The following is a 24,269-nucleotide window of genomic DNA, read 5'->3' on the forward strand; positions in this document are numbered from 1 at the left end:
TGACCGAAACCCAGGCGCTCGGGCCTCTGCATGTTGTCCCTACAACAGATTCGAAACATTCCTCATGTGAGAGAAAGCAGAGCTCCTCATCTCCCTCTCCCTTCCCGCCAATCCACCTCCCCCACTTCTTCAAATGGAACCAGTTCAAGGGAGGCCAGATAAGCCAAAGGCTTGGATAATGCCCTGTGGAACTGCACGGCCTGAGTTCGAATCCCAGCTCTGCCACTTCCTGGCCCTGTGACATTGGACAACTTAACCCAACCTCTCTGAGCCTCAGCATTTTCAGGTGTAAATGGGGATTATCATCGTAGGATTATTTCAAGTGTTAAATAGGATAATGCAATGATGCCTTTGGCAGAGCTAGCATATTTGCTGTTATGATTATCACTGTTATTTTATTTCAATCAAGAATAAAATACAATGGGAAACAGTTGTACTTCTGGCCTCCTTGGCTTGCAAGTTTGTGGAACCCAGACATGCGAGTCCACAAATGCTTGCTTCACGAGTAAGTGGCATGCGTGACAAGTGAGAATGAGAGGAAGACTGAATTTGATCCGGGAAGGGCCAAGGCGGGTAGGACACTGGTGTCTGCTTCTGCTTCCTCCATCCCCAGAAAGTGCCGCCTGCCATTTTTAAGGGAGTTAAAATTCCATGTTCTTCTCTGATATGGATCCACTTCCAGATCCTGAAGGGTTCCCCAAACCTCAGTGAGTGGAGCCATAAGTCACAGCCAGAAAAGAACCCAATTTGGGGAGGTCAGATTCCCCCGCCTAGTCCTGGGTCTTGGGGCTTTCAAACATGTGTGTGACCCAGGCGCCGTGACCAGGAGATCTACAACCCTTCTTATTCACTTATGATTATTAAGAATCACCTTAATAAACGAGGGATCAATCAGCAGAGTCAAGTAGAAGTGCATTAATATGGTTCTGTCAATTTCCAGGTCATTTCTATAACTAAAAAGGGTTGAGATAAAAGATAAATGTTTGTATAGAACCAATCATTGATCCTGTGATTTATTTTCCCCGTGGAAAGAGAAGCTCCCTGGGGAGATGCTGGCGCAGAACCCACCGGGCTGCCTTGGAGGACTGCCAGTGGGGGAACCTCCAGCAACTGCCCCTCCCCAGGATGGGGGTGGCCGGTGGCCACGCAGCGCCTAGCACCTCCTGTGTCGTCGGCGTGGGGAAGGGACCATCAGTATTTTCAGAAGCAGGGTGGAAAATGGCCAGCAGTGGACCTGGGAGGGCACACCTTTCAGATGTGAGTCGGGACAGCCACTTCGGGGTTTGCAATGCCAAAGCTTGGTGTTGGTTTAAGTGAATGGGGGAAGGTACAGAGCACCCCCCAGAGCTGGGGTCCCCTCCTGCCGCTGCCACTCGTGATGAGCAGAATCTATCCTGGGGCGCAAAGGGCTCAGGCTGAGCGTGGATCATCCCCTGCTCACAGTCACTGGCCTTTGGGAGATGGAGAAACATTGTGCCAGCATCCTTCTCCCTGCCCCTGTGGGTGCGGCCGGCCTGGTCTGGTCCGGTCCTGTCTGCCCAGTGGGCCTGGAGTAGTCTCCTTCAGCAGCCTCCGTGTGGCCTCCGTAACTTTACTAAGACAGGAGAGCCGACGGTAGATTGTCCCCTCACAAAATAAACTAATGATGAATGAAGAGGGCAGGCAAGCTTTTGGAGGTGATGGATGGGTTTATGGCATGGATCGTGGCGATGGTTTCTCGGTGCATTCTTACGTCTCCGGGCTCATAAAGTTGTCTACATTAAATATCAACAGCTTTTTATATGCCAATCATAGCGCAATAAAGTGTTGGGTTTTGTTTTTTTTTTTTTTAAGTGGGGGGAAATTCTATAAACTCTGGGAGACTGTTGAGATGGCCTCTCGCAGGCGGGAGTGGCTGCTGGAGGATGGGCACAGGGTCCACGGCTCTCCTTTCGTTTGTCCTGGCTGAGCCTGGAGCCCTTGGCTCCTTGACACTCCCACCAGGTGGGATGTGACTTTCAGGTTTGCGACTGGGTTGGTCCTGGTGTCCTGGGGGTGTGCTCAGGGTTTGGGCACTTGGCACCCGGGCATAGGACGGCTGTGCTGATTTTGTCTTCAGGGCTGTCATCCCTGACTCATCCCCTCTTCTGGAGGGCCTTCCTCTGGGGTAGCTCTGATGCTTCCTCTCCAGTAGGGTCACCAATGGAGGGGTTTCCCGGGACAGGGGCTTTCAGTGCTCAAATCCAAACAGTCCTGGTCACAGGTTGGTCCCTTTGTTCGTGGGGCACTGACACGGAGCCTGCACAAAGGAGCTGTCCCCGCTCCAGCAGTTCAGGTCCATCCTCAGCTCCCCAGGCTGCCCCTGCCAGGTCACTTCCAGGCCAAGCAGCAGCAAGACAGGCGGGAGCCGGACCCTGTGCCTCGAGGCCCGGGTATCTGATTTCCAGACGCCTGCCCAAGACGCCTGGTCCAGCAAGAGGCCCTGAGCCTGTCAGGGCGGCCAGGGCAGCTTCCCTAAGTCCCATAGTCAGAGAGGCACCCCGAGCACAGGGCCCCTGCAGGCTGGATGGCCGGACCCCACAGTGACTGTGCCAGTCCCCACCCCCCACCCACAGGCCAAGGCCTGGTTCCCAGGGGCCCGGCCCAGGTGAACACGATCATGTAGCAGCTCTGTACATCCTACAAGGAGAGCTCCCATTTTCCATTCAGTAGCTTATGATTTATCATTCGGTAAATGCCACGTGGGGTCTCCACTGTGTTCCTGCTCGGAGGGCCCGTGATGGTGCCTGACACCCTGCCTTTGGCCTAAAGGGGTGTCTAATCCAGGAGGCAGGACGAGCCTGCCTGTAACAACTGGGCAGCTTTGAAGTGAGTGCCGGCCATCCGTTTCCAGGCTACAGGGCTCTAATGAAAGTTGGTGGAGAAATGCAGTGTGAGTGGGTTGGGTCAAGGTCACCTGCCGTCCACCTAGAACCATCAGCCTCAACACCACCTTCCTAGCACAGGAGCTACAGAATGTGGAGGGCGTCCCTGGGATCGGCCCCCCGGCGTCCGAGCCAGAGCCCCCTACCGAGCCCTGTCTGCAGGGCCTTGGGCCCCGCGAGGCCGCCCAGCTGCTCCAGGTCTTGCCTTTCCTCTCCTAGAACCCAGGCCCTCAGACGGAAGCTCTGAGACCAGCTCCAGGAACAAACAGCCTCGCAGAAGTTTCCCTCATTTCCAGGGCACGCATGTCCAGTTCCTGAGCTGGCTACGGGAGGCTCTTGGACCGGCCGCTGCTTCCCTTTCTCATGCTGGAAGTCATGACTCGTCATGAGCCATTGATCGCAAGGGCCACAAGTCACCCGCTTTGATGATTTACATTCCCTTCCCCTGGGGGCATCAATCTTCCGGAAGCAGAAGGAGGAAGGCATCCACAGAGGGCCAGAAGCAAGGCTGGATACCCCTGGGCTCGGAGACGGGGGCCTGCAGAGATCCTTCCTGCTCGCCCTGCTGCCCAGCAGAGAAAGGGCTCTGGAGCCTGCACCCCAGGGGCTGATAGCCTCCTGCCAGTCCCAGCACCAGGTGACCCTCACCGGCTCTCACCTCGCTCCAACAGCAGGTGCTCCCAGGTGGAGCCCAGGAAAAACAGGCCTTCCCCAGCTCAGCCTGACACAGGAGAAAGAGCACCCCTGAGTCCAGGAGGGGGGCGGGTCTCAGCCACGTAGAACCCCGGAAGCCTGCCATGCTCCAGGGCATCTCCAGGCTGGGTCCGATCTCCCCAAGGCCCCTCATTTGGAAAGAGCTGACCTGCAGGTGTGGGGCGGGGCTCTGAGATCTGGAGCAGCCCATCGAGCACAGGGAGGGGTGTTGTGTGGTGGAGGAGCCCTGTTTTTGGCTTGGTGGAGAATTCAAAGCTGTGGCTGGAATGGCCCAAGCCTTCCGGAAGCTTGGGAAGCTCTGAGTGCGGTAACCTGCACTCTCTCCTCTCCGGAAAGGGATAGCATGGCGGGGGCAGTATCCAGACAGCAGGTGTCCCTGCAGGCACCACCCTCCCCAGACACCTGCAGCCCCAGTGCAGGTGGTCAGTTATATCCCTGCCCCAAACTCTACCTTGTGCCCCGAGGTGCTAGAGGCAGAGGGCAGAGCAAGGTCACAGCCGGGGCAGGCCAGGGGGACCCCACAGCGACTCCTTGTCTCCCGCAGCCCCAGAGGCTGGGAAGGAGGCCTGGAGAGGCCTGGCGGGGGGCGGCTTCCCAGGAGTGAGAGACAGGCCCCCCACCCTAGGGCTCCCAGCAGCCTCGACCTCTGAGAGGCTCCCATGACTTCCAGATCAAGGACTACAAACTTGCTAATGACCTGGGGGGCACTTGTCTGACCACTGCATTGGTGATGAGGCCTCACAGGGCAGCTTGCAGGCTGGAAGGGAGTGGGGGCCTCCTAGGTGCTTCACCAGCAAACTGTGCCATGGTGATGGGTGCCTCCGTGACCTGGGCTGGGGGCCAGGGCTGGTCAACACCTGCGTGCCTTTAGGCTTCCCTGGGAAAAGGGGCTGTCCAGCCCTGCCCTCAGTATGCGCCACCTCCTCGGGGCCCACTCACCTTGATCTTGGTAGGCCCCCTGTGAATCCAGGGTGAGCCCGGGTTAACACTCCCCTGCTGTGCAAATTCAGAAGACTGCTTTACCTCTCTGAGCCCCTTCCTCTTCTACAAAGATCAGGAAGCCATAGCCTTCCTCGTGGGCATGTTCTGGGATTTAGATGCATTAATGTGGGCCAAGTACCCAGTGCGGAGCCCAGCCTGCCTAGCCCTTGGCCCTCCACCTCACCATGGAGGCCTCTTGTCCTGGGTAGCCTCCTTCTCTGTGTAAGGAGAGCCAGACAGGTCCTAGCAGATGGGGGAAGCTGGGGGGCGCAGGCCCGATGGAGCCCACTGCGGGGCCCCACACTTGGGTCAGCAGGGAAGACCCCCACATACTCCTCCGAGCAGACACGAAGAGGGAGACCCCGTGGGGACCCTGTGGGGACCCGTGCACGCAGGAAGCCGTCCTCCCTGCAAACTGTTCCTCCTCCACGCCCCATGCCCCCATCGTCCGTTTCTTGCCTGCATCCGAAAGCCTCTGCCCGAGTGAAATCCCTCAGCCTGGTCCTCAAAGGGCCACAGCAGAGTCCCCCCAGGCCCTCCCAAACCCGGGGCTCCTCCATCTCTGGGGCGCTCATTTGCCCCCTGCTAACACCTTTGGCATGCTGCCTCACTCCCAGCCCCATCACCTCCTGGGCTCCCACCCCTCACTCCCAGCCCCCATCACCTCCTGGGCCCCCGCCCGCACTCCGGGACCCCCCCCCCACACTCCGGGACCCCCCGCACTCCGGGACCCCCACACACACTCCGGGACCCCCCCCACACTCCGGGACACCCCCCGCACTCCGGGACCCCCCCCGCACTCCGGGACCCCCCCGCACTCTGGGACCCCCCCGCACTCCGGGACCCCCCCCGGACTCTGGGACCCCTGCCGCAAGAGGACCTCAGCTCCCAGACTGGAGGTCTTTCCTCTTCCTCGTGCTGATGTTGCCGTGGAAGGCAGGGTGGGTCCTATCCATTGTCTCCGCCCCAGAGTAGCAAATTCTGGACTAAACTCTGTTTCTGTATTTTTTAAATGTCTCCAAGGCACCCTCCATGGGGCAGTATAGACCAAAGGTGCTCAATACCGCTTATGAAATGAGGACACGAAGGGGTGTGGAGCCTGCTCTTGGGGGCCAGGGAGAGGAGGAGCAGTGCTCGTTCAATCTTCCCCACAGGAAGGGATATGCACGCGGGGCCAGCCTCACCCGGGCGGCGTGTCCGGGCCAAGGGGCAGCGCTCACAGGCGGGGCTGCCAGCGAACAGAGTGTTCTTGGAACATCAGAAACAGAGCAGGCCATGCCCAGATTTCGAACCTTCGAGGCCTCACTGGCCAGGCGGTGGCAGCCCTGCAGGTTGAGAGAAGATCACTGGGCATGCACTGAAGTCTGTTGGCCCCCGCGGTAGTTCTTGTGGCCAGAGCAAAGCAGAAGGCCCCATCACACCAGGTCGGCGGAGATGCTGCCTGCCTGGAGCTCGGGTCCTATGGGGCTGGGGGCGAAGATGCTGCATCCTAGTGCTGTCCCCTGCTCGGGGCCCTGGAAGCGGAGCGGCCTGGCTTCTCTCGTTGGCCAAAACAAAGAGGGTTTGGAAGGTAGGGCTTAGGGGCCGTCCCCTCGTGTCGCACAGCCCCATGGGGTTCTCAGGAGGAACCCAGGCCACCCCTGATGACAGGGCCCAACGCGGGAGACTTGGGAAGGCTTTGGTGGTTGGGGTGGGGGGATGTAGAGGGCAGGAGTGAGGGAGGTGGCGGCTGGGAGTGTAAACAGCGGCGTAGAGACCTCTGTGCATTTCGGGACGGGCTCTCCAGAGCTCAGGTCCTTTTCTGTGCCGTACTTGACTATGTAAATATTTTTCTTAGGAGTAAAGAGAGAGCCTCCATTCATTGGATAGATCTCACTTGAAGGAACTGAGAAGTATCTGTTTAGGCATAAAAGCTAAAAACAGTGTCCAAGGAGCTTTAAAAAAAAATCATTTCTGTAGCTCAAACACGGCCAAGCTGATTTTTTTTAATGCAAAAAATAAATAAATATTACCCGACTCCCGGTTGAGAGCTCAAGGGTTTGTGTCAACACCAGTGCAGTCTTTGCTCTGGGAGCCAGAGCCGGGGCGGCCGGTGACTAACCGCCTTTCACGGTTCTTGCGGGAGCTGCCAACGGGAAGCCACCCAGCTCCGCTGGAGCCCACACGGCCAGAGGGAGCTTGGCCACGGAGAGAGGCCTGGCCGGGGTTCAGGTGCAAGTCCTGGGTGGAAGGGCCTGGCGTGTGGCTTCTTCCTGCTGAGGCATCCACCCGGAGGCCTCTGTCCCACCGGCGCACACTCTGGGAGTCAGGAGGCCCACATTCGAGTGCGGGCACCGCCCGGAGCAGCTCCTCATCAACTGCCCAGTCACCTCAACTCTGCAGCCCCTGTTTCCCGTCTACACAGCAGGGGCATTGCTGGTTCCTGCTTCCCACATGTGGTTGTGAGGAGGAGGTCTGCATCCTCGGTGCCTGAGACAGGCCCCCCACATGCGGCAGGGCCCCAGAAGATGACCTGCTGCTGTGATGATTGGCCTCAGCATTGCCATCACCTTGAGGCAACATTTACACCAGGGAAATTGGCAGCACCCAGGGCTTGCATTTGGAAAAGAAAATGAAGAATGAGATTTGTTCTTTAAAAACTCCATCTCTCAGAAAAGGAGGGTGTGTGGGTGGCTCTCCAAGAGTTAGAGATGATCCTGAGATGTGGAGGCTCAGTGTGGCCCAGTCATCAGCTTCCAGCGCTGCCAGGGGCACTGTTTAGTTGGCTGTAAAACCCTCCTGAACATGTAGGCTGCAGGGAAGCTGAAGCTGCTGGCCACCAAGACCTCTGCTCAGGCTGTGTCTCCTGCAGAACCCTGAGCCCCTCGACCCCACAGCCTCCCAGCAGTGAGCGGAGCGAGGTTTGCAGCCTAGATGGGATGTGGGGGTTGTGGAGGGCTCCATCAGCCCTGCCATTTGAACACCCTTGGGTGCCCTGCACAGACAACCCTGACCCCCCGACTCCACCCATAGGGGCTTCTTCAAGGAGAGGAGGCCTTGGAATCAGCTTTTAGTAGGTTCTAGACTCAGACCCACATCTTTGGGTCCAATGAAGCTACTTCAGAAATGGGCAAGAAAGAAAAGTAGGTTAGAACCAGGCACAGTGGCTCACGCCTGTCGTTCCAGCACTTTGGGAGGCCGAGGCAGGAGAATTGCTTGAGTCCAGGAGTCAGAAATCAGCCTGGGCAACACAGTGAGACCCTGTCTTTACAAAAAATACAAAAAATTAGCCAGACATGGTGGAGCATGCCTCTAATCCCAGCTACTTGGGAGGCAGAGGTGGGAAGATCACCTGAGCCCAGGAGGTCAAGGTTGCAGTGAACTGATGGAGCCACTGCACTCCAGCCTGCGGGTGTGGGGTGGGGAGAGAGAGAGAGAAGAAAGGAAAGAAGAAAGAAAGAAAAGGAAGGAAGGAAGGAAGGTAGGTTGGTTTAGAGCCGACTGGGCATGGTGGCTCACATCTATAATCCCAGAACTTTGGGAGGATTGCTGGAGTCCAGGAGTCCCAGCCTGGGCAACAGAGTGAGACCCCATCTCTACAAAAAATAAAACAAATTAGCTAGGGTGGTGGTGTGCCTGTTGTCCCAGCTGCTCAGGAGGCTGAGTTGAGAGGATCGCTTGAGCTCAGGAGGCTGAGGCTGCAGTGAGCCATGATTGCACCCCTGCACTCCAGCCTGGGCGAGACACCCTGTTTCAAAAAAAAAAAAAAAAAAGAAGAAGAAGAAAAAAGAAAAGAGAAGTCGGTTAGAGAGAGGAGGTTTGCTCTCAATGCCAAGAGCAAGGGGTGCATTACCTCAGCCTCCGCCGCGCCAGGCTCCGTTCACCTCCGCCGGTTTGGAAGCAGCTCCGTGGCCGGGGCTCACTCTGGACTTCCTCCTTTGTTAGGTTCTCAGATACTTTAATAACAGATACTTTTGACGGGAGAGAAACCTTCTGGGATCCATTTGTGACACCGAACAGCAAGCTGAGCCCCCCTGGGGCCGCGCCAGAACTCCAGAGCCGTAAGCGCCTCTGCGTACGTGGCCTCTTTGCTGGCTTTTTGGAGAACAGAGGGTATTTATTTTAAGAGTCAAAAAAGAGGTTCTGACCAACCCCACTTAGCTAAATCCTGGCACTGGCACCCGCGAGAGAAGCTAAATGCCAGGGGTCAGACCTCGCTTTTTTGGCTAAAACGCTTAATCAAACACACCTAATACTTCTGCCGGGGTGCGGAGAGGTGGAGAGCGCGGTGGCCATTGCCAGCAATCCAGGGGCCAGCGGTGCGTGTGCTGAGGGCCCAGCTAGCAAAATAAAGAAGGTTTTCAGCAGAACGGCGGCTCAGGCAAGGGAGGGGGCCGGGGCTGAGGAAGCCGGGGAGCGCGTCCGGCCATTTTTCCACCTGAGCTCAGCAGCGAGTGAAGAGGCAGAGTGAATGGTCTTCATACCTGCCAAGGTGGGCTGTGAGATGGGGCAGGCAGTTCCGGAACGCGGCTCAGGCCCCAGTGCCCCTCCTGCAGGAGGCTGCTTCTTTCTCTGTTGCCATCGGGCGCCGGCTTCCTCTTCAGAGGGTGCAGGGCAGCTGGGGAGGGCTCGACATCTGTGCGGCTCTTCCGTGGCTCCACACTGGGCTCCGCTGTGACCACAGTCCTCAGCAGCCCACACCCTCTGCCCGAAGGGGGCCCAGGCCTTGCGCTCAGAGGATCCAGAGAGACAGCCGGGAGCCCAGCAGCTATAGCACCTGCCCCACCACCACCCCAGGCTGGCCAGGTCCCACCTCCTGATGCCACCCCGTATGACCGGGCCCTCCTGGTCGGTGCGTCGCATGCAACGCCTTCAACTATTGGGGCCAGTGTTGGAGGTCCGTCCCTGCGTCCCCACCTGATGACAAGCTCCGGGGAGCAGGAGTGCTGGCCAAGCCCACGCACAGACCCTGTCAGACTCTGCCAGAAAGGCAAAAATGGCCTCCACATGGCGTGACAGGTGGGTTTACGGGGGCGTTCCATCCCACCCGGCCACTCGGAGGGCAGGGAGGCAGGAAGATCAGGCCACCAAAAGTGCAAGTGAAAATGCAGCTGGCCACAGCAGGAACGGAGCACACCCAACAGAGAGCAGCGTGGACAGAGGGAGGGTGAGGGCAGCCCCCACCTGAAAGCTTTGCATCTGAGGCCACAGCAGGCCCAGGGTGGCATCGGTGGGTGGATGGAGGGCTCTAGCCCCCTCTGAATGTGAGGATGCGGTGTTAACAAGGGCTCCTGGACTGACCTGGCCGGGGGATGATGGTGGGGGTGTCACTTGCGTTGGGAATGGCTTGAATGGGCTGTGGCATGCACTTTCCCACTGGGAACAGGAGGGAGCCTCCAGGAAAATGCCCAACCAGAGGCCACCAAATGCTCCTAGACCAGCGCCAGGCCCCTGTGGGCTCTGGGCAGGTGTGTGGGTTTGTGAGCAGGCACTGGCAGGGCAGGGTGGGGAGGGCAGGGCCCTCTCGCTGGTGGTGTCTGCGCAGGTGCCTGTGACTTGGCTGCAAATGCCAGAGAGACACAACCAGCATCTCACTCCTCGATGCGCCTCATGAAGCAGGCAGGACTGCGGAGGCCCTGGTTCTGGTTTCAGCCCAGCCTTTAACTGGCAACGAGATCCACAGCTTCTCTGCTCGGGGCGGCTCACTATGGCGGGATCTGTCCTTCTACTCTCAAGAGCTCCAGGGCCACCAGTGGGATGGGCGTCCCTTTCACCAGACCTGGGACGGCCACACGGTCCTCCAGCATCCAGAGCGAGGACAGATTCCACATGAGCACTGCCTTGAGCTCTGCCTCCAGGGGGGCATCGTGGGGGCTGCTGGCACAGAGGAGCCAGCGCTGAGTCAGTGCCTACCGAGTGCTGTTACAATTCCGTCAGAATTACAACTGGATTCCATGACGCAGAATATGGGCTTGAGGGGTACTGGCAGCCTTGTGGTTAGGAAGGCTTGACCCCACGACCCGAGCTGAGTATTCAAGTCATCAATACGTCTCAAGCTCTGCCTCCAGCCTCAGCCCCGCGGGCAGGTCACACCCCTCCTAAGGCTTTCTCCTCTTCTAAACGCAGCCCATCTAGGTGCCTGAATCTAGCAGCCGTCACTGCCATTCACATTACTACAGGGTGACCCGGAAGGCGATCAGGCTGGGCCCCGCTGCGGCTGGGAACGCCAGCTTGTCAATTGCGCCTTGGCAGGCACGCTGTGCTCCGTCCTTATGATGTATAAAGTCATCATGTAATATTGAGGGGAGGGGAAGGAAAACCTTTGGCTTGAGCATCATTTCTCCTTTTATTTTTCAAGTATCAGTTTCAATCTTGGTTCTATTCTTATGGAAACAATGTTGCGGTTTCCGTATACTCATCCGTGCACGGCCACTTTGGGTCCAGAAGGGAAAAATCCAATTTCTAGAGCTCGTTTGTCAGTTTGCTTAGCACAGACAGCACTCTGGGACGGGTCACTGAGACGCCGCCCCTCTGGAGTGCAGCCTGGTGGCTTTTAAGAGGAGACACCTGGCAAAATGCTCTCCAGAGCCAAAGAACGTTCCAGCTAGAGCAACCCTGGAGGAAGAACAAGTTGACTGCTGGCCCACTCCAGCCTCCCTGTCTCAGCCTCTGTCACACGTGGGTGAGGGGGCGGGAGCTCCTGTGAGGCCCACAGCGAACTGCTGGGGGGTCCTCAGTGGCCATCCTGGGCCCCTGCATGACACTAGGCGCAGCAGCTTTTCTGCCTTAGCTTGATTTCCTTTGAGAAGTTTCCTCCAAAAACCATAGGGGACATCCCCCTCCCAGGGATATGGATGGGAGTGAAGAGCCAGTTAAAACGCTTACACCTCTGATTCGACAAAAAGGAGGAAGCAGAGAAATGGCATGAGCTCCCTCTCTCTCCAGCACCCACCAAGCCGTCCTTCTGCAGGGCGTTGGCCAACCTCTGCCCCTCGCTCTGGCCGCCCGCCTCTGTCTCCTGGTACCGCTGGGCAGAGTTTAGCTCCCCCCAACCTCCACCTCCTGAGCTGGACTGTAAGCCCCCTGAGGGCAGGGACCGCACCTTGCTGTCCCTCACCCGTCCAGGGCCAAGCACAACATAGGCCAAGTTATGTCTAAATACACACGGTGTGATTTGTCCATGGAACTCGGAGGAAATAAAAATAGAGTCTGTTCAGCATCCAGGGTGTCCGTGCGCTCTGCCCAGATGCTTCTCATAAATAATACGAATGGCTCACCTTGAGATGCCTTGACCTGGGTCCCCACCCAACCACTAAAGGGCCAGAGTGAGCGACACACTGTGTCTCCATCCCTGGAGTGTGGTGTTTCCAGGGAGGTGAAGTCCCTGGGGGCTGCTTGGGGTCCTCGGTGATTGGGGAGCCTCTGCTGGAAGAAGGGGTACCTGCGATCAATGGAGTCTTCATTTCCTGCTGTGGAGAAGCCGCTGGGTCCCACCCTGTGACTTTTGGGGACAGTGGATCTGTCCCCACCATTTAGAACCCAGTGTAGCTTGAGAACGACATTTTTTCAGAAACTAACAACCCCTCTCAAAATTGTTTTACAGCAAATACTGACGGATGCGGAAGTGTCACCCCAGGAAGGCTGCATCAAAAAGGTAGGAGAGCTCGCCCCGCGCCGTCTCGGCTCCCCAGAGTTCTCGGAGCTCCTGGCGGGGCGACCGCCATCCCAGCTGTCCCTGAGTTAACAAGCGTGCAGTCGGAATGTTGCTGGTGGGCCCTGAGCAATGTGTTATCCATGGACTGACGTGTGCACAGGACAGTGGCTTTGCTGTCATTAGCAGGGATGCGTCTTTTTATTGTGTGGGGAGGTGGGGATAATGTCGCCGTAGGGTCACAGGTACAGGGCCATCCGCCACTCTCCTAACTCCCAAGAGCGGAGGAGAGCCCTGTACCTGTGGGAAAGCTTCAGGCCACGCAGACAGGAAAATTAAATAAACGCAGGTTGTGTTTATTTAACTGTCTTCGCTGGATACTCTCATGAAAAGAATACGGGGAAAAATTGGCTGCAGATTCAACAAAGCCTTTTGCTGCACTCGTAGCTTCCAAAGAAGCATCGCTTTAAATAAGCAAACCACGAGGCGAAAGATAAAGGGTCCACGTGGCATTATCCACAGCTTTGCTGACTGGTGGTGGGTAACGGCTGGTGGACAAACATTAGCTCTAACAGATTCAGAGGGAGAACGATATGCAGAGAAACACACAGGCCCTGGGGAGACACACACAGTCACACGTGTCACTGGGTGTGCACACTGCAGTCTAGACGGCCAGGAGGAGGAACGGCCTGGAAAGCAGCTCCAAAACCTAGAACCCATTCAGCAGCCAGAACTCGGCTTCCAGGGGCTATGCATTGTCTGCACGCACACACAGACGTCCACAGACACAGGCACCCTCACACATGGTGGCCGATCTCCTATTTGCTTGGGTTTTCTAGTAAAATTAAAGTAACAGTCTCTCGCTTGGCATCTTTGCTTTAAAGCAAGATAAAATTTAGAGAGTCACATTTACACATCTCCACCCAGACAGCATCGCGGGGGACAGGGAGCACCGTGGGGGCTGCTGGCACAGAGGAGCCAGCGCTGAGTCAGTGCCTACCGAGTGCTGTTACAATTCTGTAAGAATTACAACTGGTTTCCGTGACGCAGAATATGGGCTTGAGGGGTACTGGCGGCCTTGTGGTTAGGAAGGCCTGACCCCACGACCTGAGCTGAGTATTTAAGTCATCGATATGCCCTTTTTCTCCCAAAGTCAAAGGAAAGCCCTGTGCTAGTTCCACCAAACTCCCAGTCTCTCAGCTGAGGCATTTGTGTGGAGCTGCCTATGAGGGACGGGGACCCCACCATCTGGGCAGAGCTAAGCACAGGGGACCTGACCCTTCTCTCCAGGTTCAACCCCAGAGACATTGATTTTAGAGAAACCATGGCAATGGAGACTTCTTCTGAGCCCGCAGTGACCCACTGAAGGGCCTCTGGAAACCGGGCGAACTGGTTCCCATGTCCCTCCCCATCACTCGTGTGGCTGTGTCTGGCCTGCTGGGGTCCTTCTGTCTGAGGACAAGGTGTTAGTTCTCAGTCCCCGCCATCCACAGGACGCCTGAGGTCTTCCTGCACCCATGTTTGACTGCGCCATGGAGCAAATTCCAGGGCTGGTCTTTTCTACTTTCCCTCTTTCTTCTTTCCTGCCTCTTTAAATGATTTCACATTTTCTTAAAGGACGTAGAGGAGCAGGAAACAGTAAGCAGCGCTGCTGATTTCCGAGAACTGCAATATTTCCACTTCATGCAGAAAGTGACCTGCAGTTAGTGCAAATCCCTCAAGCTCTCGAGTGAGCCTGAAAGTGTTGAGTTTTCCACCCCATGCGTCCCTGGACCCTCTGACGTTTTCAAGACGCCCTCCTTGGCCGCGCCTCTCCTAAATGCGTCGTGGAGGTGGCCTGGCAGGAGGTTAGAAGGGGATCAGTTTATACTGGGAGGGATTGCTTGGTCTAGGAACAGGGGTCAAGGCAGAAGGTTAAAAGGTCAAGTCTAGATTTAAAGGGCACGGAGGAGGCAAGTGCTGGCTGCTTCTGAACCAGAGTGAAATAGGACAGAAGGAGGGCGAAGTGGGCACCACCTTCTGTGTCTCTGGGCCACAGTGGGGTTTGCCTTTTTGTCTCATATATGGGGCCATCAGGTCTTGCCCAATGTGGCCCAAGGTCATTCTTGAGAGCGGCTCCCGGGGTGGGTATGAGGTGCTGTCCAGCCAGGGGCCGACTTCCAAGTGCCCAGGGCAACAGGCATCCCTCTGACGCAGGCCCTTGGAAAGCTGGTTGAGAGCCTTGGGTTGGGCTGAGGAGTTCCAGCTTCCGCCATCCCACAGAATCAGAGCAGACCCGATGCACGAGACCCCCCACAACACCACTGCAGCTGCAGGGAGCTCAGTGCAGGGTACGAGAGCCAGCATCAAGGGCGTTGGTGGGCGGTCCTGTCTAAGCAGGCCCCCTGACCCCAGCCCAGGGCTCCTCCCTGCCGCTGTCCTGCAAGCCCAGTCCGAGGGGCTGGGGGCTGCCTGGAGGAGGCGTCCTCACCCAAGTCCTTAGGCGCAGCTCCACCAGAGGGGGAGGCTGCCACACAGCACTGCCTGAGCTGTCAACTCACAGTTTTTTCAGCCTCTACACTAAACACCGTCAGGTCTGGGAGATTCGAGTGTTTGCCAAGGCCACGCTGGTGGGAGAATCAGATCCCTAACCCCAGGGCTCTGACTGGACCCGTTCAGTTACATTTCCAGGCACTCTCGGGGGCCCAGGGGAGTTGGGGCTGAGAGACTGAGAGATGTGAACTAAAATTCAAAGGCAAAGGTTTCAGACTCGGGGGCCAGGAAGACCAGGACAGACAGCCCTCGAGAGGCATCAGTCCAGACAGAGGCCCCACCCTGCAAACAGAGGCGCCACTTAGAGCTATCGGTATAGGTGCAATGTGTGGATTGCTACGGTAACTGTGCACACTGTGGTGCTGTTTTCAGGATGAATTCAGTGCAATCCTTACTTATAGGACGAGGACTCTGGTTTCAAGGTTTTGTAGTTTGCGTCACCCAAAGGCGCACTTGGGAGCATTAAAAACCTCATAGGGGAACATCACGGTGTGGCGGGGGGGGGGGGGAGCACTGTGTGACCTGTGGGTGCGCAACTCCTGTCTCTGACTTCAGTTCATCCACTGCTGAGAGGATTAAACTTCTGTTCTTTATCTGCCTCAGTGAAATGTGACGAAGTTAATTAATTCAATCAGCAGCTTGGCACATGAGCTACAGAAAAGGTGATATTTTGTGAGGAAGCCACGGTTAGGAATTTTAAGGATCAGAGAGCGAGGTTTCCGAAGGGGCCGGATGCAGGATGACTCTACTCAGAATGTACAGGCGAGGGTGGCCGGGTCGGGGGATGTATGGAGGCCTGGGATTCGAACCCAGGACTGTGGCGCGGGGCGGGCTCCTGTGGGAGCTACAGAGGTGCCTCCCGTCAGCCCCGCCCCCGCCCCCAGGAGGGCGGAGCCACCAGCAACCGCAGAGGAGGGTCCTCCTTCATCCCTCCTGTGCCCCTTCAGCCTCGCCCTGGCCTCCCGTGTCCCCTCTGTCTCCCACCCGGGCCTCTGCGCCTTCGTTCACTCCGCAGCTCGTGCGCCCGCGCAGCCCAGAGCTTTGGCCCCGTCCCCGCGCCCGCTCTGGTGCGCCCTGGGCGCGCGTCACCGGCGCTTCCCAAAAGTCACATTGACTGTGGGTCGGGCTGCGTCGCGCCTTTCCTGGCCGCGGTGCGGGGACCTCTGGGACCGTTCCCTCCAGCGGACTCTCTATTTAGTCTCTGTTTACTTAGAGGGAAAGCCCGGGGGCTCCTGGAGAGCAAACATCTGCGGGAGATAATCTAGCGAGTTGTCCATCCATCACTCGGGGCGCGCGGCTCCCTGGAGAGCCCGCCAGAGCCGGTAATAAAAAGGCCGGGCGAAGAGGCTTTGGGGACGAATCAAGAGCCGTGTTAAGGGCTCGCTGAAAATGGATGGAAGACATTATTAAGGCTCAATGGCCATCTTATCAAAATCCAATAGGATAGACATTTGGCAAAAGGCTTAAATTTATTCTTTGACTTTCTGGAGGGCTTGAATTTATCCGTTAACAAGAGTGTAGTCCACCCGGGAGATGCTATCAGCTGAAAGAATTTTGATTCAATCTCTGGCGATATGAAAGGGGAAACATGGCCCGGCAGCCTTTCCCTTTGTCCACTTTATCGTGTTTTCCTTCCCCCTCTTGAAAAGGAAAGACGTGTTAATACAGAACGGGAAAACACACACAAAAGGAAGTGACCTTTTCTCTTATTTTTATTTTCTCTTCCCCTCCGCTTCTTTATCCCCCTCCTCCCAAAAATAAATACATCGTGAATTCGCATGGGACGGCTAGGCCTGAGGACCTGAAAAAAACCCTTCAGAAGCTTCGGAAAAATGCGTCCACCCCAGCCAGCCCCCAGGGCGAGGGGCGGGAGTGCAGAGGCTTAGAGGAGGGTCAAAAATAAATCGAGCTAATAAAGTCATTCCGCTGGAAGAGGGGCCGGTGATGGGTCCATAAATCTCTCCCGGTTATTATTATTACATACAAAATGCTACAGGTCATAAAAGTCATCTGATAGCCCAGCCTCGCATTGTCCAAACAGGGTGATTGATTGATAATGATGATAATTTGTGAAATGATTATTTGGATGTTAGAACCATGGCCTGTCCCACTGGGCTGTGGTGCGGGCATTTTCTATAGCTCGGCCCGAGCAAAATGCCTCCGGTAACGAGGAATCCAGAGGCTTTCTGTGCCCGTCCCGTGGGGACTGGGGGCTAATGAAGGATGACTCCTGATCCCAGGAAGATGGGAGCGAGACAGACAGGCAACTGCTAAGTGTCTTTTGTGCAGCAGTTACTGGAGGAGGCCACACACCCTGAGGTCTAAACGCGGCTGGGACCTTGCTGGGACTCTGGGCAGTTTGCGAGCGGGATAACACCGAGTTCCTGGCCATGCCGGGCTTTGAGCCCAGCACAGCACCACGCAGCCAGAGACTGCTGTTCGGTGTCCAGGCCTGTGGCTTACTGTATTCTGTTTGTATTGTTTTCCTCCTCAAGGAGGCTGGAGGGATGGGGAGGAAAGGAGTGGGGGGCGGGGGTAGGGAGGGGAGGGGATGGGGTTGGAGAGATGCAGGGACCCTGAAAAACAGAGCTGCAGAAGGAGGTGCTGCTGTGCATGCGTCGGGCTCAGCTGGTGCATATGGGAACTAGAAGGCTCTATGGTGTGTACCGGATCTAGAAGGCTTTTTGCGGCCTCCCTAAGCTTGGTTTTGCTGAGGTCTATGCCAGCGAGGTGAGTGAGGTTCAGACCGCCTTTCCCCCTGTTCCCTTAGCAGCCAGCCAGCAACACAGATCCCGCCAGAGTGCTGTCACTAAACTGCATTTACCTACCCATGCGCTTTATTACCAAAAAAGAAAAAAAAAATGCACACCCAAGTCCCTAACCCTAAGAACCCTGCTATCCAAATTATTAATTTGCATGTGGGATCAGTTATGTCTTTATGAAATCCAAGTGTGTTTAGCTGCTCCGGAGACAGCCCCGAGTTGATTTTGATAATCTCAGCCTGAATAGACTTACTTCGTTGCAGTAAGCCGCGGACAAAAGGCTGGACAGTGGCTGAAAGCCCTTTGACGACATGTCTCTCTTTCCATTGTCCCGGGGTTGCTGATAAAAGAACTGGGAGTCCATTAATTCAGTGAATGAACATATAGTAAAGTCAGTCCCCTCTTGAGAACAATAATGTTGAGGTCAGCTACGGTTACCATGGAAACTAAGTATTCCTAAGAAGTTTGCATCCTTGATTTTGCTGAATCAAAGGCTGCAGGCGGAGAGGTGTAAGGCGGCCCAGGCAGCAGAAAGTCAGAAAGCACCGCCCGCGCCATCCCCTTCCCAAGGCAGCGCTGGGCCATGGCCCTGGGGACCCTCAGCTGCCCCGGGGACCAGCCCAGGTGCCTGGCTTCCGCCCTCTCCGCCTTCTCTCCCGCCTCCCCCGACCCCACTCCCAGGATCCTGTTTTCACAACTGTTGCGGCTTGTCTGGAGAGGCTGCTCTGCTCCCGAGGCTCCAGTCCGCAGGGCAGAAATCAGGCCCGAGGGAGGGGCCGCAGCCACAGCTCCCGTGGCCTCCAAGGTGGCAGCCGGCCCTGGGTGGACTCCGACCTCTCGCCACCTCGCCACACCTGAACTTGCCCCCTGGGGTAGGGCGGTCCCGCAGGGGCCCCTTCACAGGCTGATAAGGGTGATTAATGGCCCGTTTAGCGTGGCCCAAGGTGAGTTATGGGCAGCTCCAGGCTGGGTGACGACTTTATCAACGTAACCTTTTTGCCGCCTCCCCTCCCCCCGTTCTAAATTGAGTTGATTCCACTTACCCCACCCCCACCTCAACCAAAGGATCCCTTGAATCAGCGGAAACCGTCAGATTCGGCTGGGAGGGGTGTAGCTAATTACCGTCCCGCGCAGTGGCTTATTACCTGCTGTGGTGGTGCCGTGGTCTCCGCCCTGCGTGTCTGAGGTGGCTTCCTTTCTGCTCTGCAAGGCCCCAGGGCCTGAGGGTGCCGGGGGCTCAGGGCAGCCTGGGGAGGGCCGTTGTTCACACAGATCCAGCCCAAGTCCAAGAGTGTGTGGGCGGACATGAGAATTTAACTTGTCCTTTTTCTGCGTGACTGAAAGAAGAGCCTGGGTTTCTTTCTCACCCTGAAGCATCCCTGGGAAGCTTCTGAAAGGCCTACGAGGGTACAGCCTGGCATAAAGGCCCCGCAGAAGTGGGGCTGGTGTGGACGGAGCCTGGAAGGCAGGGCAGGGAGCTGTGTCCCCCATCTCGGGGTCCCTGGCTCGGCATGAGAACAGGTGGCTCTGGGGACCCTGCTGTCATCAGGAATGACCTCTATCGTGCTAAGCCTTTATGCTGAAACTTAAATTCCAGTAGCAGACAAAACATCACAAATTTTAGGACACACTGAGACGTTGCCTTAACCCCAAGTTAAACAGAGGGGTCTTACCTTGGAGACCCAGAGGAGCCAGACCAAGCCAGGGCCCCTTCCCCGCCCACCCCTGCCCTTTGGACCTGGTTCTGCCCGGGACAGTGCGGCCCTCAGCCTTGAGCTCCAGGCCTTGCCGTTTGGTTTCCTCCTTTGCAATGAGAGATAATGAGTCTCACATGCTGCGTGGTTCAGGGGTGAACTGGAGTGAGAGCGTGTCAGTCAGGCACAGCTCTGGGCACCCGGGGTGAGGTGGGGTGAGAGCATGTCAGTCAGGCACAGCTCTGGGCACCCGGGGTGAGGTGGGGTGAGAGCATGTCAGTCAGGCACAGCTCTGGGCACCCGGGGTGAGGTGGGGTGAGAGCATGTCAGTCAGGCACAGCTCTGGGCACCCGGGGTGAGGTGGGGTGAGAGTGCAACAGTCAGGCACAGCTCTGGGCACCCGGCATCTGAGAACCCATGTCCAGGGCTTGGCTGCTCTTTACTGGGTGTGGGAACGAGGGGACCAGTCGGGGTAGCGGGAACCCAGTGACCAGGGTAGGGGGCCCCTGGGCAGACACCTGCCTCTGAAGTGGCACCATGGCCCCTGCGGGGGTCAGGGTACACGGGTACTGCCCTGGAACCAGCACCCTTTCTCCACAACCGAACCGACGCCACAGGGTGCCCAGGGCAGCCCCTCCATCGTGGCCACCCAAGCAGCTCCCGCAGCAGGGCGCACGGGGAGACCCTGCAGGCGGGACACCTCTCGCAGGCGCCTGGTTCTGAAGCAGGATTTATTGGCTACATTACCAGCTTTATAGGAGCCAGATGGTGGTGTCAATAAACTCCGTCCGTAATCTTCAGGTGGGTGCAATATTGAGTTAATTAAATTGTGCCACACTATTAGGAGAGAAAAATAGACCAGCTCTGAGCCCCGCTTAGCCTCTTCTGCTTTAAACATGAACACACACCTCAGCAAAGTCTGCGGTAATTGGTTTGGGCGGGGAGTTCTCTCTTCCACACAGCCACACCGCCTCCCTCCTGAGACACCTGCCAAACCTCGTTACCACCATTCTCATCACCTGGGCTTCTGTGCGCTAGCGAGCCGGGGGGCGGGTTCCCCTCCAGGGTAAAAGAGGGCAGCTCTCCTGGGTGCTGGGACTACTTGGGTCCCTTCCCGAGGCCCAGTTCCTCACTGTCCGTGATGTCATACTGTGCCACCCCTCTTCCCGAACCCTGTCTCCCCCTAGGTGAGGTACCCAATGGCCTGAGCACACTTCCCTCTCGTGGTGCAGGTTGAGTGCTCCCGGCTACGAGGGCTGGGCTCTGAAGTCCTGCCATGCCCAGTGGTGTCCCTGTGTGGGCACTAGGGGCTGGGCTCTGCAGCTGCTCCTCTGCATAGCGGTGTCCAGGCTGGGCCCCAGGCGGGCCCTGAATCCCTCAAATAGAGGGAGGATCTTCCCGGGCTTCTTGGGGTCCAGTCTTGCTCTAGAGGCCAGAAGAAGGCTCTGGGGAGAGTAAGGGCCTCATGTGACCAGTGGGGGCTGCGGTGGGGGTCCGTGAGGCCTATCTCACTGGTGGAAATTTTCCGCAGGAGGTGGGCCCCTCATGGAAGGTGGTATCTCCCCACCTTATCTAAGAAGCCACCTGCTGTTAGAGAAAGCACCTGCCCTGGGGGTGGGGCTGGTGGGCAGCAGGGTGGGGCAGCCAGGCCCCGGGAGAAGGTTGCAGATCCACAAGCATCCCAGGCTTGTGCTCCATGAGCCTACTTCTCTGGTGGGGGCACTGGCTTCCTGGGGCCGACTGTGATCCCACAGGTGTGTGGACCGTGAGGGTCCCAGCTGGGGCCACTGAGCAGCAGTGCCAAGCCTCCCCCTCCTGCCTCACTGCCACTGCAGGTTCCAGGCTGGCCATGAGACGGTGTGTGTTCAGCCTTGTGCTGAGGGGGTGGGGGCGGGAAGGAGGGTCATGCAGGAAAGAAGGAAAAAGGCAGGGTGTGTGCTCGTGGAGATGCAACATTCCCCCTCCCTGGTTCCGACACCGGGCTGTCCTCTACCATACACCAGCCTCATATGCAGGGACCCCTCCAGCCTGCTCGCTGCTGCTGTGCATGTCACCATCGCTTACAGAATGCTCGCCAGGCGCCACACGCTCCACAGCCTCCACGATTCTCCTGAATGTATCTCCACACTAGCCATCCAGGTAGTATCACCCCCACCAGGCCACGTCAGAAAATAATGCACGACACTCTTAATCGCAGGAGACAGTTTCCAAACGCCAGCCTGCAGACCTCACAGTGGGGTCCTGAGGGTCGCGTGCAGCACATGGCCTCCCAGACGGCTCTCAGCACGAAGTCAGGGCTGCCCCCGACTCTTCAGGAGCCCAGCCCAGGATGGCACTGAGCTGTCAACACAGTTGGGCTCAGAGAGAGGCAGGACGGACAGGGTGGAGTTCTGGGAGGTGCAGTGTTCATCTGTGGCCACAGTGGCATGGGGAGGGGGCGGGAGACACAAGCCATCCCCCAACTCGGTGGCTCGAAACCACACATGGTGCCTTTCCGTATCACATTCGACTTAGCTGCTGTGGACACGCAGCAGGGCTTGGTCCACACTGGAGGTTGGGCCCAGTTTGTCCTGACTGCCTGCCCTCCTTGGATGCTGGAGCTATCTGGGGGCATGAAATATTCCTGGTGGCAGCAGAAGAGGACGGCAGACACACGTAGTCCTCATCCTCCTTACGCCTTGGCTCAGAACAAGCCCATCATCACTTGTGTCCGAAGCCAATACCATGGCCACACCGACACCCAAAGCCAATACCACGGCCACACTGACACCCGAAGCCAATACCACGGCCACACCGACACCCGAAGCCAATACCACGGCCTCACCGACACCCGAAGCCAACCCCACGGCCACACCGACACCCGAAGCCAACCCCGGGGCCACACCAACAGCACAGGGGTGGAATGAGCCCGCCTCTCAGGGGAGGGACATGATTACATGGCAGAGAGCAGGTATGTGGCACAGTGACAGCGCCTCACCTGGGAGCGGGACTGGAGAACAGCTCAGGCTGCCCCTTGCTTTCGCTGATGCTGAGTAACTGGTAGTGAGGTTAACCAGGAGGGAAGAGGAGAGGAGACATCAGGATAAGAGAAGATAAACCGGCTTGACCCAACCAGTCTGAGAAGGCTGCATGCTCCATGCCTCCAACCCCATGGCACTCGGGACAAAGCAACGCTGTAGAAGAACCAAAACCATCAGGGGCTGCTCCGGGCTGGGGGGCAGGACCTGTGGGCAGGGCAGGGGCAGGGCTCTGTGTGACACTCCCAGGGCGGGTCCAGGCGCCATTCTACATTCACACGTGACCATGACCCCTGAGGTCCACTGTGGACGTCCGTTAATAATAACGGGCTGATACTCGTTCATCCATTGTAACAAGAGTATCACACCAACGTAGGTGTGCGTCAAGGGGGAATTGCGGGGAGACAGGGAGAGAGTGAGTCGAAGGGAGCAATGTACCGTCCATCCTGTTTTCCTGTGCGTCTGACATTGCTCTAAAAAATAAAGTCTTCGTTAAAAAAGAGTTTTCTAGAAGATGCATGTTGTATGCAAACAACGTGCACATGCATAAAGACATATGTGTCTGAAAAGCCCGGTTGGAAATAGTTTTAAATGATAATATCCCTTATTGGTGAGATAATGATTTTTTTAAATGAACACCGATAGGGGGTGTTTTACTTGTTAATATGTGAAGTGAAGCACGTAGGGCTGTGCCGCCTACAGCACACACTCAGGAAGTGGTAAAGGCAGTCCGTGAACACTGGCAGCACCTGGCAGGCCGTGGAAGGCTCTTCTAGTTGGCTGGATTCTAAAATCCTTGTGGCCCAGGGTTGTGGGTCATCCCTTCATGTGTGTGGGTGCCATTGGCACAGCTGGCCCCAGTTTCTGGCTCTCTGCCTTCCAGGAATGAGGTAGGATGAGACTTTCTGCCCACCTGGGGTTGGGTGGAGCATCGGGCCGGTGAGTATGAGGGTAGGCACTGCCGCTCTAGGCCAGGCACCAGCTGCTGGTGTGGTCCCTCCGGAGTTCTTTGCTCTCCAACCCTGCAACCAGAGAGTCCCAGAGAGCTCCTCAAGTCTTTACCACAAGCAGAGCTGCCCTGCCAAGTCACACTGGGCTTGGGAAAAAAATAAAAGTCACACGTTTATTTAGGAAAAATAAGACTTTGTTATTTGGTTAAGACAGAGTTTTAGAGGCTGTTTGTTACGTTGGCATAACCTTGCTCGCCCTGACTGATCTGCTCAGCGAGTTCCTTGTGTCTGATTCAGTTCTACATTTTCAAAACGTCCCTCATTCATTCATTCACTCACTCATTCATTCAACAAATATGCCTGCCTTGGGGTCTTGTAGGCTGGCGTTTGAAGACCCTTCTCCATTTAATAGTGTTGCCGGGATACAACCAACCACACATTGAAACCCACAGAGTCAGAGGGCTAATTCACTGTGATGCCATTTTCTATAAGAGATTTGAGCATCCTTGGATTTGGGCACCTGCAGCGGGAGGAGGTGAGTGGGAACCAGCGTCCCCACACATGCAAGGGCTGGCTGTGTCTAGGAAGCACCTACTGTGGGTGGGGAGCTGTCCTGGGTGCTGGAGACATGAGGTTAGATTCCACCAAGCTCATCAGACTCCTCCTGGAGTCTGAATTCTTCTGGGACTTCAGTTCCCTGCAACAAGGACCTCTTAGGCCTTTGCTTTTGGTGCCCCAGGTCCCTGGGGGCCTTCCGCTGTGAGGGTCCAAATCAGATCATCACAGACCTTGGAGGGTGGGAAAGGCAAGCGTCTACTGTCATGCTGTGGTGGGCTTGGCTGCGTCCCTGTACTTCGCAGATTCCGAGGGGTCACTTTCTCGGGGCTATTCCTCTTCTCATCTGTTATCTACGGGGGGAGATTGTGAGGATAACAAATTGAGTTTGGCCAGAAAGAGTGGGATTCTTAATGTAACAGATTCCGTGCGAGTGTACCGATTTCTTATTTAGTAATATTTCCCTCTTTGAATAATACCCTCTTTCAGCGCTGGCCTCTTTTTATGCTAACGGGATTCATTACTCCACCT

The 24,269-nt window shown here is 56.7% G+C and overlaps 1 protein-coding gene across 3 annotated transcripts in view; it reads left to right on the top strand.

The window, feature by feature from the left end:
• PRDM16 (PR/SET domain 16) overlaps positions 1-24,269 on the top strand; it is a 368,708-nt gene that overhangs the window by 162,563 nt on the left and 181,876 nt on the right. For all 3 annotated transcript variants that reach the window (XR_007728673.1, XM_050803184.1, XM_050803301.1), the window contains exon 3: positions 12,181-12,231. Coding sequence is in view for 2 of the 3 variants with exons in the window: in XM_050803184.1 (XP_050659141.1) it covers positions 12,181-12,231 (51 nt within the window). In the remaining variant the exon portion in view is untranslated. The remainder of the gene's footprint in view (positions 1-12,180; positions 12,232-24,269) is intronic.

This window comes from Macaca thibetana, chromosome 1 (genome assembly GCF_024542745.1).
Source record: "Macaca thibetana thibetana isolate TM-01 chromosome 1, ASM2454274v1, whole genome shotgun sequence".
NCBI classification, from domain to species: Eukaryota; Metazoa; Chordata; class Mammalia; order Primates; family Cercopithecidae; genus Macaca; species Macaca thibetana.